General features: G+C 49.4%; 1 protein-coding gene across 1 annotated transcript in view; it reads left to right on the plus strand.

The window, feature by feature from the left end:
• Positions 1–246: 246 nt before the first annotated feature.
• LOC137431348 (kinesin heavy chain) overlaps positions 247–13,416 on the plus strand; it is a 172,233-nt gene continuing 159,063 nt past the window's right edge. The window contains exon 1 of the mRNA XM_068122579.2: positions 247–451. Coding sequence (XP_067978680.2) covers positions 326–451 — 126 coding nt within the window. The 5' untranslated portion in view covers positions 247–325. The remainder of the gene's footprint in view (positions 452–13,416) is intronic.

The raw sequence follows: 13,416 nt of genomic DNA on the forward strand, positions 1-13,416 counted from the left end.
AAACGATGGACAAAGAAAAATGATAAATTAGGAAGAAAGGACGGCAAAAGTAAAAACAGTGAGGAAGAGAATGAATCAAGTATAGCGAAATAATGAATACTAATAGGGAATGAGTAAAATAATATGTGAGTAAAGAGATTGAATAAACATGTTAAGCAAGTGATAGAGAATGAGTTTTTTTTTGGAATGAGTAATCGAAATGATAAATAGAGCGCGTCGTGCGAGAACGAACGAACGAACGAACGTGTGAACGAACGAACGAACGATTGAGTGAAGAATGAATGAGCTTGGCGGTGTGTGTCTAAGGCTCTAAGCAGAGCTCGGCATGGCGGACCCGGCCGAGTGTAGCATCAAGGTGATGTGTCGGTTCCGGCCGCAGAACGCCTCGGAACGGAGCCGTGAGGATCGATTTATCCCACGTTTCCAGGGAGACGACGTCATCCTCGTCGGGGTGAGGCGACACGCGAAGCGGTATCCTAGCGGGTGTGGAGCGGAACTTTAACGGTCTTTATTCACAAACCAAGTGACGGACACGATTGGCATTGCTTACCTCATGCGAGCTTTCGTTACGTCGTGCTGATCTCGTTCATACAATGAAAACTTCAATCCCGCTATTCAAATTATAACGGAAATGGATTAATAAGTGCCTCGTCTATTCATTACGTACGCAGTGGTTTGCCACAAGTAGAGTATTTATAATTGAGAGGATGCTGGGTTTGGAAGAGTGAGAAGGGAAGGAATTAGTAGGTTGGAGGGAAGGAGATGAGAGAGAAAGGCGGGTTGGGGTGAAACGGTGAAAGTGGGTCTGAAAAGTCAAGTTTCGTGACCTTGGTGTACGTATTAAATAGATAGTAAGCAACGAATTTATGGAGTTGATGAAAAGGTGGGTTTTTAAAAAATTGTCAAGGCTCATGGAAGAGCTAGGACACAGAACAGATGAGGACAGAACATAACACAGGATAAAGGGGAAACACCAACAGCAGGGCAGAGGGAGAAGGTTATACAGAGAGGGACAAACAAGGGATGCAGGTAACGGTGAGGGGAAGGGGAGAACGCAAAGGGGTGGATAAGATGGATACATAAGCCAAATGTTGTGAGGGGCTTGGGGTGGTGTAACCGGTGTAGAAAAGGTCATGGTTTTGGATGTGATTGACCTGAGATGGTAGTGAACAGCTGTCTTGAAGACCTGGAGGGAAGATGTGATTGAAGTGTGGCAGGTGGTTCCACAGGTGGGAAAAAGAGGAACAAATGAGTGGAGGCGAGCAGTGGTTCTGTATTTAGTCAGTGTCCACTAGCAGGGGGTTGCTGGTGGACATTTTGTGTCCTGCAGATACCTGAGGGATACAAAGTTCAAAGAGGGCAGAGGGTGCAAGACCAGAAATGAGAGGTGGAAGAAGACAGAGATCACTGACCTGTCAGTGATGGCGAAGTGATAGGCCCATAGACTTAGCTTCATTGTGAGAGATTCCAATGATCTTGAAAGCCTCGTTTTCCACGGCGTCCAATATGTGAGGCAGGGGAACCAGCCCAGAGGGGAGAGCAGTACTCCATCAAGCTGTGGATGAAAGCCTTGTAGCTGCATAGGAGTTCAGGTGTGCCAAGGAAGGACTTTGGACGACGGAGGATGCCCATTTTTCGAGGCCAACTTTGAAATGTCACTTGCCGAAGAGAGATCGTGGCTGAGAGTGGGACCCAAGAGTTTGAGTGATTGAACCTCTTCGAGAGGGTTGTTGAGAAAGTATATGGGAGGGTTTGTCATATGGTCCTTTCGGAGAGAGAAAGTGAGTGTGCGGGATTTGTCAGGATTGAAAGACATATTCCAAGTGTTTGACCAGTTTGTGATTTTGTCAATGTCTGAGGAGAGTGAAGAGGCTGCAGCAAAGAGATAAAGAGGATTTTCCAGAGGGTCTGAGAGAACATTGATGAAGATTAGGAATAACATGGGGCCTAGAACGCTGCCTTGGGTCACTTCAGGTTTGACGGGTAGAGAAGAAGTTTTTTTTTGTTTTTTTCCTCTCGTAGAAAGTTCTTGCTTCCTGACTGTATTTCTATTGATGCCATTGATTAAACATGAAGCCTGGTGTTGGCTTAGCGGTTAGGGTGCCGGCTTGGGATCCTAGGATCCTGGGTTCGAATCCCGGTCGATCGCTGAATTAACACCAGGGGGGTTGACTCAGCCTGTCATCCTTCCGAGGTCGCCAAATTGAGCACCAGTTCACTGGTAATTCCCTGTGGGTCGCAAGAGGCGACTAACAGGGTTGGCGGCAGGAAGGGCATCCGGCCATAAAACATTGCTTCAAAAAGGGGGTCACGGTGCCCAAAAAAAGGCCAACCCCTTCTCTGCGGGGAAAAATGGCCTCTAAAGGCGGTTCCATTGATCAAGCATACACGTTTGTTTAATAATAGTAGTGCAATGAACGAATGCTTATTGACTTAGTAAAATGATTGCACAATTAACCAATTTGTACCATGCGTCACATGTCATTCATCGTATTAAGTGAAATGCTGTGATCAAGGGGCGCAGCAGCTTGTGATGCAATGCCAGTGTGTTATCGCGTAATTATGATGAATGACACGACACGGCACGTCTTGACAGGTACAGTGTCACCTTGCCAGGTGGTTACTCAATGCTTTTGCTAGTTGTTGGTTCGTGGAGTAAGCATTGCTTTAATATGTATATGTGAAAGATTGGGGAACGGCTTGAGAAAGATGAAGATGAATGATCCCACAGTGTGTTTTGTGAAGAGGCGGCGAGTCATCGCTGCCGCACTGAATATATCACAAATTGCTGCCACCATTGGTCGTGCGTTCAGGAACGGGGTGGCAACCTGTCTGGTATTTGGTTGTCATCTCAAAACTGACTCATTGTAAACGCCCTGAAGCTCTGTTAAGTATATAGGTCTTCATTATTTAATACTCGTGTTTATTATCATAATTTTTTTTGGCAAATATAGAATAAGACCCATCAGTACCTCCTCTACATGTTGATTCTTTCCCATTCTGTTCCTCTCATTCCTCATCCTTGTTCTTGCACTTCATCAGATTGTACATCAGCCAGTTTTCCATGTGTTGCAAGACAAAGGCCTTCTTCACCTCATGCTGGGGGTATTGGCATACTCCCCGCACTTAGACAGGAACATTTAGCTGGGCCGGTGATAACTCTTCTGCTCTTCGTGAAACACACAGGGGATCTTTAACATCCACCAACTAATGCCGGCTCCTCAGACTTCTGGTTTAACGTCTTTCCGATGCATCACCACCCATGCGAAACACCGGGTGACGGTTGTCGAGATTCAAATCCAGGCTAGACACTTGAACAGCGAGTTCACATAACTCTGGGCTATTCTGTCAGCCACCACGTCTGTCACTAACACTAAACGACTTGTGCATTGCTCCTCCTAATGATGCACTCGTCCAGGCTCAATTCTGCTTCCCTGCCCTTGATGCAATGACACTTCCTTGTTTCGTCAAATAAACATGAATACCCCCCTGTATAATCGCATCGTCTGGCTTTTTTAATGGGGTGGCCTGGGTACGGAGATGCAAGTCCTGTTGGGGCGGCTCAATCACTGCTGTAGTACCCGTGATCTTCATCCATAATGACATTCTGGCTCCATTGGGACTTTCGATGCTGCGGTCTTCAGCCCTGGCTACTTCCCAATTGGCATGAACTTGATCCATTCTTGCTTTGCTGTTTCTCTCTACGCTGTCGCTGATGACTCACCAATAAGCGATGGAATCGGTCCGGCATTTGAGGGGGTGTGTAGCATTGGGCTTCTCTTGTGTGTACTATGTGAAAATGTCATTACAGCTGTGGAGGGATGCTGGGAAGAGTTTGAAACAGCAAATGGCTTAACCTGTGCAGCCTTTATTGGTTGCAGTTATGCAGCTTTCCTCAGCTAGAAGAGCATGGAAAGAGTGAATCTGTATATATATATTTTCATCGGTGTGTTTTTTTCTCGGGGTCTGCAAAATTCAGCCGTGAGTGTCCTTTCTTTCCCTCTACCTCTACCCCTCTCCTCTGCAGTTCTCTGCCTAATGACCTTATCAGTGCTGCTGAAGCTCACTTGTGGCAGGTTTCACACTGGGCAGTTTGCCGTTGCCTTCCCAGCGGTAGTCGAGCTAGGAATTTTACCCAAGTGTTGGCTTAAATTGCCTACTCTTTGCTAAAGACACCGTGGGATCTTCAGCATCCACCTGCAATATATGCTGGTGGACAGGTCCACAGCTTAACGCCTCATTGGAGAGGTCGTGCACACATTGGTGCAACACCCTGACTGCACTCAGTTCAGGAATCGAGCCCAGCCTAGATTAAGCATAGGCGAGTGCATTACCTCTGAGCCATCCTATTAGCTTTGAGTGTTTTCAAGGAGTATCGGAATACATTGGAAAACCGGGCAACCGATAGCTGTCTTGGCATCTTTGTGTGTTTCTCTCATATAGCGGCTTACTCTCTCGGCAGTGTTGTGATTATTTTTTTTGCCATTTTTCACTCTATTTGAAAAGTTATTGAGGAGCTTTGGTTGCCTCGAGAGTTTTTGATGATGGTTTATTATCCATTTAACAGAAATAAACTTCTACCATTGAGCTGTTGGTAGATCTGGCACTAACACTGAGGTTCCAAGGTGATTGCATTGCCTGTCCAAACAGTGCAACTAATTTAACAAAAACACTTTGTCTCATGGTGTTAGTGATGCTGCCTCTCCCCTCCACCCTTCCCTGCCCTCCACTATCCACCATATCCACACAACCCTCGTCCCCTCCCAATCCATCCCCACCCTCCTCCAATGGAATCACTTACTGGTCCAGCCAGTGAACTTCATACCAGTATTAATGGATGCATTCTGATCTGTGGCATTATTTCTTGCCTTTCTCGAATAATCCAACTGAAGTCATGTAGTTGGACATTTAAAGTGAACCATGTATGTTAGATACTTACACGCCTTTAGGCGCCGCCAATGGGGGGTGGGTGCTGGGGGAGGGGGGGGGGGGGGGAATTGCATACTATTGCACCCACCTTTGTCTACTTCATTGAATTGATGCTTGTGCCACTCTTTGCCCCCCCCCCCCCCCTTGCCCATCCCACATTCTGCATGTCCAATCCTCCCCCATCCCCCCACCCCCATGCATAATTATTTAGTTATTACTCCTTATTTCAATCCCACTTGCAGATCTGGATTAAATAAAATTATAATTGAGAGTATCTCAAACGAATTGGAGATCAATTTTGTCGAGATGAGGCAGCCAAGTTTTCGTCTCTCTCAGCTGTTTGCATTTAACTGCGCTCATGGTGCACTTGATATGCTACAGGATAATTAATTGTAAAACCCTTCAGATATTAATAACTGTTGAACCACAAGTGAGGGTTAATCTATTAAACTGTTACAGCGAGGGGTTTTCTAAAATATCTGAGTAACATTTGCAAAGTTATCCTCATGTTCTTACATCTGGAATTGGATTTCGTTCCGTTTTTAGCTCACCTGGAACACAGTTCCGGGGAGCTTATGCGACGGTGCGTCGTCAGTCCGTAAACACTTGCAACTTCTTCTCCGAAACTGCTGAAGCGATTGTGACCAAACTTTGCACAAATGATATCATTTGATATAATGCAACTCAAGTTTGTTCACGGCATGAAAAAAAATCGGGTTCTAAGGAGGTCTACCTGGGGAGTTGGTTTGAGCTCCCTAAAATAGGTATTTGCTCTCTTTTCCAAACATACACCCACAATTTTCATGAAACTTGACCACAGCCTTCATCTCCCGTGATGTACCCATGTTGGTTCACTGTATTAGAAAAATCTGGATCTGAGGGTTCTACCAGGGTGGGGGATGGTTGCCCCCAAAAATAGGTATTGTTACTGATCGCGGTTTAGATGTTATGATGGGCCGAGCGGATGGTCCGACCGCGACCGTTACAGGATCCCCGACTCACCCGATTCCACCCAAACGTTGGCCGGATCGCACCGCAGCTGCTCAATGAGGGAAAAGACTAAAACGACGAATGCAAAGAGGAAAACCAATAAAACGAGAAGACGTACAGACGAGTAATGGGATTTATTATTTACACAAGCAAAAAGGAGCAATCAAGGTTTATTTACAACACATAAGACGCAGGTGACACAGTGCAAATATTAGCTTACCTACAGACTTAATTAAATACCCAGGGACAGAACAAACAAAACAAACTCACGTACACAAGAAGGGTGGAAAGGCAGGAGGTGGATGGCTGGAGGGAGAGGGAGGTCCAAGGGGGTCCTGCAGCTCAACCGGCGCGGTTAGCAGCCGCCGTTCCTTTACGGCCCTGCTCCAAACCGCCGTTCAGGCCCCCAAGCTGCTCTTGTGGCTGCTGTGGACGTCGCGTGCTTTGCCAGGCCTTGTCCGACTCGTCTGGTCCAAACCCTCAACTCGTTCTTGGTCCACTCACTCTTTACCACCGACTCCTCACCGCAACCAACGCAACCAACTGACCACCACCACCGACTCCTCACCGCAACCAACGCAACCAACTGACCACCGACTCCACTGACTGACTCCTCACGACTCTCCCCTGGCAACCGACTCACTTGCTTCCTGCGTGCGCGCCTTTATAACGCCTCCAACGATTAAGCCGCCGGCCTTCAGGACACGCCCATCGGGGTGCTCACCTCGGCCCTGGTTGGTCATGCGACCCTCTGGCTCCGCCCTTGATGACGACGGGCGGGCACGCCTTCCTTCCCCTCTATGACGAGGTGGAGACACGCCTTTCTTCTCCGACCCTGCCTCGTGGTCAATGGCGGTTATTGGAGGGGAGGTAATTGGGAATCGAGGCTCGGCAATCACGAGAGGGGATGTAATATGGGCAATCGAGGCTCGGCAATGACGAAAGGGGATGTGAAGGAATGGGGATTTTGGGGATGGGAATGAAAGGGGATCTATTCTCTTTCACTGGTGCAATGGAGTACTTCAATTAATGGGAGACACAGCCTTACCCTAAAACACAGAATAAGAGATAACTATCAACAGGGGTATTCTATTACTTGGTTAACGTGTATGCTTGTGGACTAATTATGGGATGCCCTTTCACCTTTACACAGCTCCGGAGGCAGGGGGGGCGCAGAATAAACAATAATAAGAATAATACAGCACACAATCAAAAAAATACAGTCCTCATATCCGCAACACTGCACCCTCCTCCTCTTAGGCACGTCCCGGGCCTACAACTTTTATTTAGTGTGACACGTAGGTGTAGTTCCCTCTACTTTTAACCTGACCCTGAGTGCGACAGTTTTAAAACATAAATAAATGTGTCCCGCTGCTCCATTGCACCCTGCCTAACAGACTTACGCCCACAGTTAACCGAATCGCGGAATGGTCTTCAAACTATACACTGACGGTGGGAAGCATTATTTACAATGACGCTATTTTTATTTACAAAACTAACCCAGGACCTGTGATTGTTCTTTCTGGGGGGGAGACAGTCTGCTCTGCATCGACGCACCATGAAAGCACCCAAAAACGCACCCATACACCCCCAAGCACCAATCGGTGCAGTCACCATTGTTCAAGAATAAAAAATAAATCAACAACCCCTAACCCTGCAGGTGGTCTCTTGCTCTTCGGCTCCCTCTGCTGGTTATTATTATTTGGTCTTCCAGATGTTGTCATTCTTTTGCTTTGCTTACTGGCGGCCTATTTGTATTAAAACTTGCACCCAATGTGTCCTTTTTATTTATTTTATTTATGGCCCACAGGGCCGACTAGTGTGGTTCACCTGTGGGGCATCGGTGCCCTGTGGCCAAGGTCCGCCAGCAAGATTTCGGGCCCTCATGGCCGGTTCCAGCAGAGGGGCCATGCCCCAACCCATGGGGTCCATAAGTGGTGCTCGGCCACAGACATGTGGTCCATAATGTGGTGCATCGATGCAGACAGCTGGTTCTGGGAATTTCGGGCGCACAATGGCCGACCCACGCACGCTCCCCTCGGCACCCAATGGCGCACAGGTCATGTGGGAGACAAAAGGGGAAAGACAATTGAGCGAGGGGTAAGGTCACAAGGGTACACATCAATAAGGCAATGCAAGGCGAAATGCGTATGGAGGGCGAAGTGAGAAAGCTCGTCCCTACCGTACGTCACCCCCCTGTCACCTACCCTACCCTTGCCCTTACCCCATATGTACAAAAATCTACACATTTACAAATTCGTCACTACTGTCACGTCTTCCCCATATTTCCCCTATACCAAATTCGTCTCCACAATCCCTCTACTTCAAAATTTGCCATCACCAAATTCATCATCAATCCTCATAAGGAGGCAGAGATGGAACATCAAAGCACAATGTCACACCCACGTCATGATGCGTCTCACAATCCAAACATTTGCACAGTAAAAATAATTAAACATGGCATGGTGTGGAGTTCCTGTCACCTCAGGTGAGTGGATGCAGATGGTGCGAGGAGATCCTTCATCCTAACTATCCTCTAAATGATTTTAACACACTTTACACTACCCGGGGTCTTTCCCTGCCAATCCATTGGCCACTTACACTATGGGTTCTAAAAACCAATTCCCATTGACCAAACTGTGGTGCTTCTCAATTTGGGGTCTCACTCCCCCGATTCATCTCCCGGTGCCCTCGCACAATTTCTGGGCTGCGACGTGTAGCTCTCCCAGCAGGTCTACCCACCTGCACACCTCCACCACTGCAGTTGCCACCCGAGCTTACCTAGCTCCTCACCCTAACCTAACTAACTGGGGAAGGCCCTCTCCTGGCTCTGTCACCCCTTGGTGCCCTCTGGCACTGGGCTACCCGGGTCCGTCCTCCGGATCCTCGGGCCCCATCCACAACTACCGGCTCCCAGAGCCCACCTGCGGCCTCACCTGGCCGACATCCTCACAGTGGTGGAGTGCCCAAACCAACTACACACACTAACAGGCTACACGCCCAGCCATTTCCACAACACTAATGCACCCATCCAAATACCATTCTGTCACCCGCACCACAGATGCCAATATCCAACCACAATTTACCTGTACCCTCTACCTAACACTTACTCTACCCGCCCCGGGTATCCGTGATGGGGGTCCACTCTTCCCCCATTCACACCTTCGCACCATCCACTCCACTCCACAATTTCCACCATACTCACTCCACGACCATCCATTCCAATACTCCATTCCATTTATTCCATACACCTGTCCTCCATTCACGTGTCGTTGCACACCTGTGCAATCATACCTGGTGCCACCTGCACCCTCCTCCTCTTCCTGGACCATTTGGTCAGCACAATACACAATCACCATCACTCACTCATACACTGCTCCACACACCTGTTCAGTTGCACACCTGTGCAATCACACCTGTTCAATCTTCAAACACACGGCATCATCTCAGCTAACTACTCCCCTCTGAAACTTGCGCTTCCCAGTCGTCCCTTTAAACTATTGCGCTCCCTCGTCATTATCATCCATACTAATCTACCTGCGTCCCCACTACAGGTATCCTTGTCACTAACTAACCTTAACGTTACCTAATGTCATCTTCGCTAGATCCCTACACACGATATATCCTAACCCACCCGGGCTAGTTTCCACTGCCATCAACCCCATAAGCTATAGCGCATTTGCCCCCACTCTTGTGAGGGATGACAGAGTTGCCATCCCACCACATCGGGCATCTCCCACTATCAATTTCGCTCGTCCAAATCCAACAAATCAAAAATTTGTCATTTCATCTGCCAATCACCGTACCAACATCAAATTTTGCTTTTTTTCTAATTTCGGGGCCAAAACACTATCCTCATCACCCGTCTACTTATTACATCCTCTCGGTGCGCCAATTCACGTCTACAGCCCGGCTTCGTACAGCCGAGCAATTAACGCGGGTCGTTTTGTGCCAGCGGCTGGATACGTCCCGCATTCGGGGCAGGGACGGGGGCTTACCCGGACCGAGATCCCACGCACCACCTCGGCGTGGAGCCATCCAATGTCCCGATCTCGACCTGCCGGCACGTCTCAATAGAAAGTGGTCGCCATGACGACCCTTCCTATCGGGCTGCCCGCTCCGCCTAGTGGAGCCCGGACGCGGCCGTTCCAAGCGAGGCACAGCGTGGATCGCGTACGGCGGTTCTTTCGAAACCGCCGTGGTTCGGATCCCCGCTGGTCCTCGCGGCACGCGAAGCTGCCCGACGTGCACCGAGGGCCCGATTCGGCTACAAGTCGTTCTAACCTCTAACCCGGTTACCGTCGATGCTTTACCTGCATGCTTACATGCATACGCTACCCCTTTCTTGCTCATACCTCCAGCTGTTCCCATGCTCCTCGGAACTTTCCTTACACACCTTGGTACACTCATTCCGCTCACCGACTTGGTCACACACCTGACCACCGAACACCTTGGCACACATTCGTCGCTCGCACACCTCACCAACACACCTCTTCGCGCCCCCTCCTCGGTCACCTCCTCTGTGACAACCACAGGTGTGCTCTTACCCGCACACCCAACCACGTGCCTCACGACCAACTCAAGTGTGCATTCCCACACACGCTCTACCATTCCAGGGGTGCATCCTTCCATTCCAGGTGTACATCCTTGCTCACCTGTCATAACCAACTCACGCTCCGTGTCACTCTCACTACTTTCACCACCACTCTTGACAACGCACTCACCCTTACTCTCGACAGCGCACTCTTTCCTCATGCACCTGTCCGTTACACACCTTTCTCGCGCATCCTCTCGCGCACACTCTTTCGTTACTTCCTCTGTAACACTCACCACACCACGCTTCCATGTACCCCCTCGCACACGCGCTTCGACCAACTCACTCTTGACGGCACACTCACTCCTCGGCGTGCACTTTTTCCTCACACACCCCATGGTCGGACATTCTCGCACACCTCTTTTTTCGCACACCAGACCTGTCGCACACTTCACCAACGGCCTTTCACGAACACCCGGATCCAAACCAATCCCCAAGCCGACTGAAGCTTTCCTCACATCATATACATTGCCACTCACCTCCGTACCTCGTCGTCGCACCTCCTTTGCCACCTGCAAACTCTTTATTTGGTTAGTGAGCATCACATCATGAGTTGAGCACCGACCTTGCACATATTCCATCACCTCCTCCTGGATTTCTCTTTTAGTTTCTGTCCGTCCCTTCTTAATTTCACTCACCTCTTCTTCCACTTCCTCTAATTTTTGTTTAACCTCTTTTATTTCTCAGTGCGTCTCCTCAAGTTTGTCCTCTAAGGCTACCGTGACCGTCTCTATGTGCATCCTCACCTGCCGGTCCTTTGTCTCCATTATCTCTGTCACCTCGTCCACCCTCATTGTCAGTTTCTCACGTACCATCTGACATTGCCTCTGCGTCGCTATTAATTCGTTTTTAATTTCTTTTTGTGTCGCCTTTAACCCTCCTAGTACCGCAGTGTTCTTTTGAACCTGCTCCACTAGTTCTTTTTGTCCCTCCGTCAGCTGTTCCACCTCCTCTGTCAGATCTTCTATTCCCCCTTGTAACTTTGCCGCCCCATTTCTCACCTCTTTCTCCATACGCTTCTCACCTCGCTTTACCTCCTCGCGTAGCCCCGAGACCTCCTCACTCACACCTCGTCGTATCTCCTCCTTCATCTCCTCCATCTCCTTTGTAGATGCCACCCTCATCTGTCCCAATTCATCCCTCTGAGCATCCAATTTGGTTTCTACCCCGATTTTTACCTCCTCTATCTGCTCTCCCATTTGTTTAATTTCTCGGGCGGATTGCTCCCCATCTCCCGCAATTTGCCTTCCATCCTGTTTTCTAACCCCGTTAACCCATTTTCACCTCCTTTTTCCCGTTGTCTAACCCCTCAAAATTATTGTCTAACTTCTCAAATTTCTTGTCTAACTCCCCAATTTGGGCATTGGTACCCCTCGCTTCGTCCCTCATTGCCCCCATTTGGCCCCCCATACTATCCATTTTTGCATTCAGTTGGGTCAAGAATAATCTGAGGTCAAACCCGGTTTGCCCAGCGTCCCCAGCCGCCACCGCGGGCTCGCCCTCCACTGCGCCGCTATTTTGGGACCCTTCAACCACGTGCGCGAGCACGCCATTTTGTGCACCTGATACCCCTCAACCGCCTCCTCATTGCTCCCCTCCATTTGATCCTGGGTTACTCCTAACCCCTCTATCTCTCCCACCGGCATCCCGTCGCCTTGACCAGCCATGGCGCGATTTCTAAGTTCAGGTTTTGTAAAACGAAACAAATTTCGGCCGCTCCAAATTTTGACCAAATTTTTTTTTTTAGATGTTTTAAAAATTTGGTTCGGGCCCCGAATCTCACTCCCAGACACCAATTGTTACTGATCGCGGTTTAGATGTTATGATGGGCCGAGCGGATGGTCCGACCGCGACCGTTACAGGATCCCCGACTCACCCGATTCCACCCAAACGTTGGCCGGATCGCACCGCAGCTGCTCAATGAGGGAAAAGACTAAAACGACGAATGCAAAGAGGAAAACCAATAAAACGAGAAGACGTACAGACGAGTAATGGGATTTATTATTTACACAAGCAAAAAGGAGCAATCAAGGTTTATTTACAACACATAAGACGCAGGTGACACAGTGCAAATATTAGCTTACCTACAGACTTAATTAAATACCCAGGGACAGAACAAACAAAACAAACTCACGTACACAAGAAGGGTGGAAAGGCAGGAGGTGGATGGCTGGAGGGAGAGGGAGGTCCAAGGGGGTCCTGCAGCTCAACCGGCGCGGTTAGCAGCCGCCGTTCCTTTACGGCCCTGCTCCAAACCGCCATTCAGGCCCCCAAGCTGCTCTTGTGGCTGCTGTGGACGTCGCGTGCTTTGCCAGGCCTTGTCCGACTCGTCTGGTCCAAACCCTCAACTCGTTCTTGGTCCACTCACTCTTTACCACCGACTCCTCACCGCAACCAACGCAACCAACTGACCACCACCACCGACTCCTCACCGCAACCAACGCAACCAACTGACCACCGACTCCACTGACTGACTCCTCACGACTCTCCCCTGGCAACCGACTCACTTGCTTCCTGCGTGCGCGCCTTTATAACGCCTCCAGCGATTAAGCCGCCGGCCTTCAGGACACGTCCATCGGGGTGCTCACCTCGGCCCTGGTTGGTCATGCGACCCTCTGGCTCCGCCCTTGATGACGACGGGCGGGCACGCCTTCCTTCCCCTCTATGACGAGGTGGAGACACGCCTTTCTTCTCCGACCCTGCCTCGTGGTCAATGGCGGTTATTGGAGGGGAGGTAATTGGGAATCGAGGCTCGGCAATCACGAGAGGGGATGTAATATGGGCAATCGAGGCTCGGCAATGACGAAAGGGGATGTGAAGGAAATGGGGATTTTGGGGATGGGAATGAAAGGGGATCTATTCTCTTTCACTGGTGCAATGGAGTACTTCAATTAATGGGAGAC

Source organism: Myxine glutinosa, chromosome 7 (assembly GCF_964187855.1).
Source record: "Myxine glutinosa chromosome 7, kmMyxGlut1.1, whole genome shotgun sequence".
NCBI classification, from domain to species: domain Eukaryota; kingdom Metazoa; phylum Chordata; class Myxini; order Myxiniformes; family Myxinidae; genus Myxine; species Myxine glutinosa.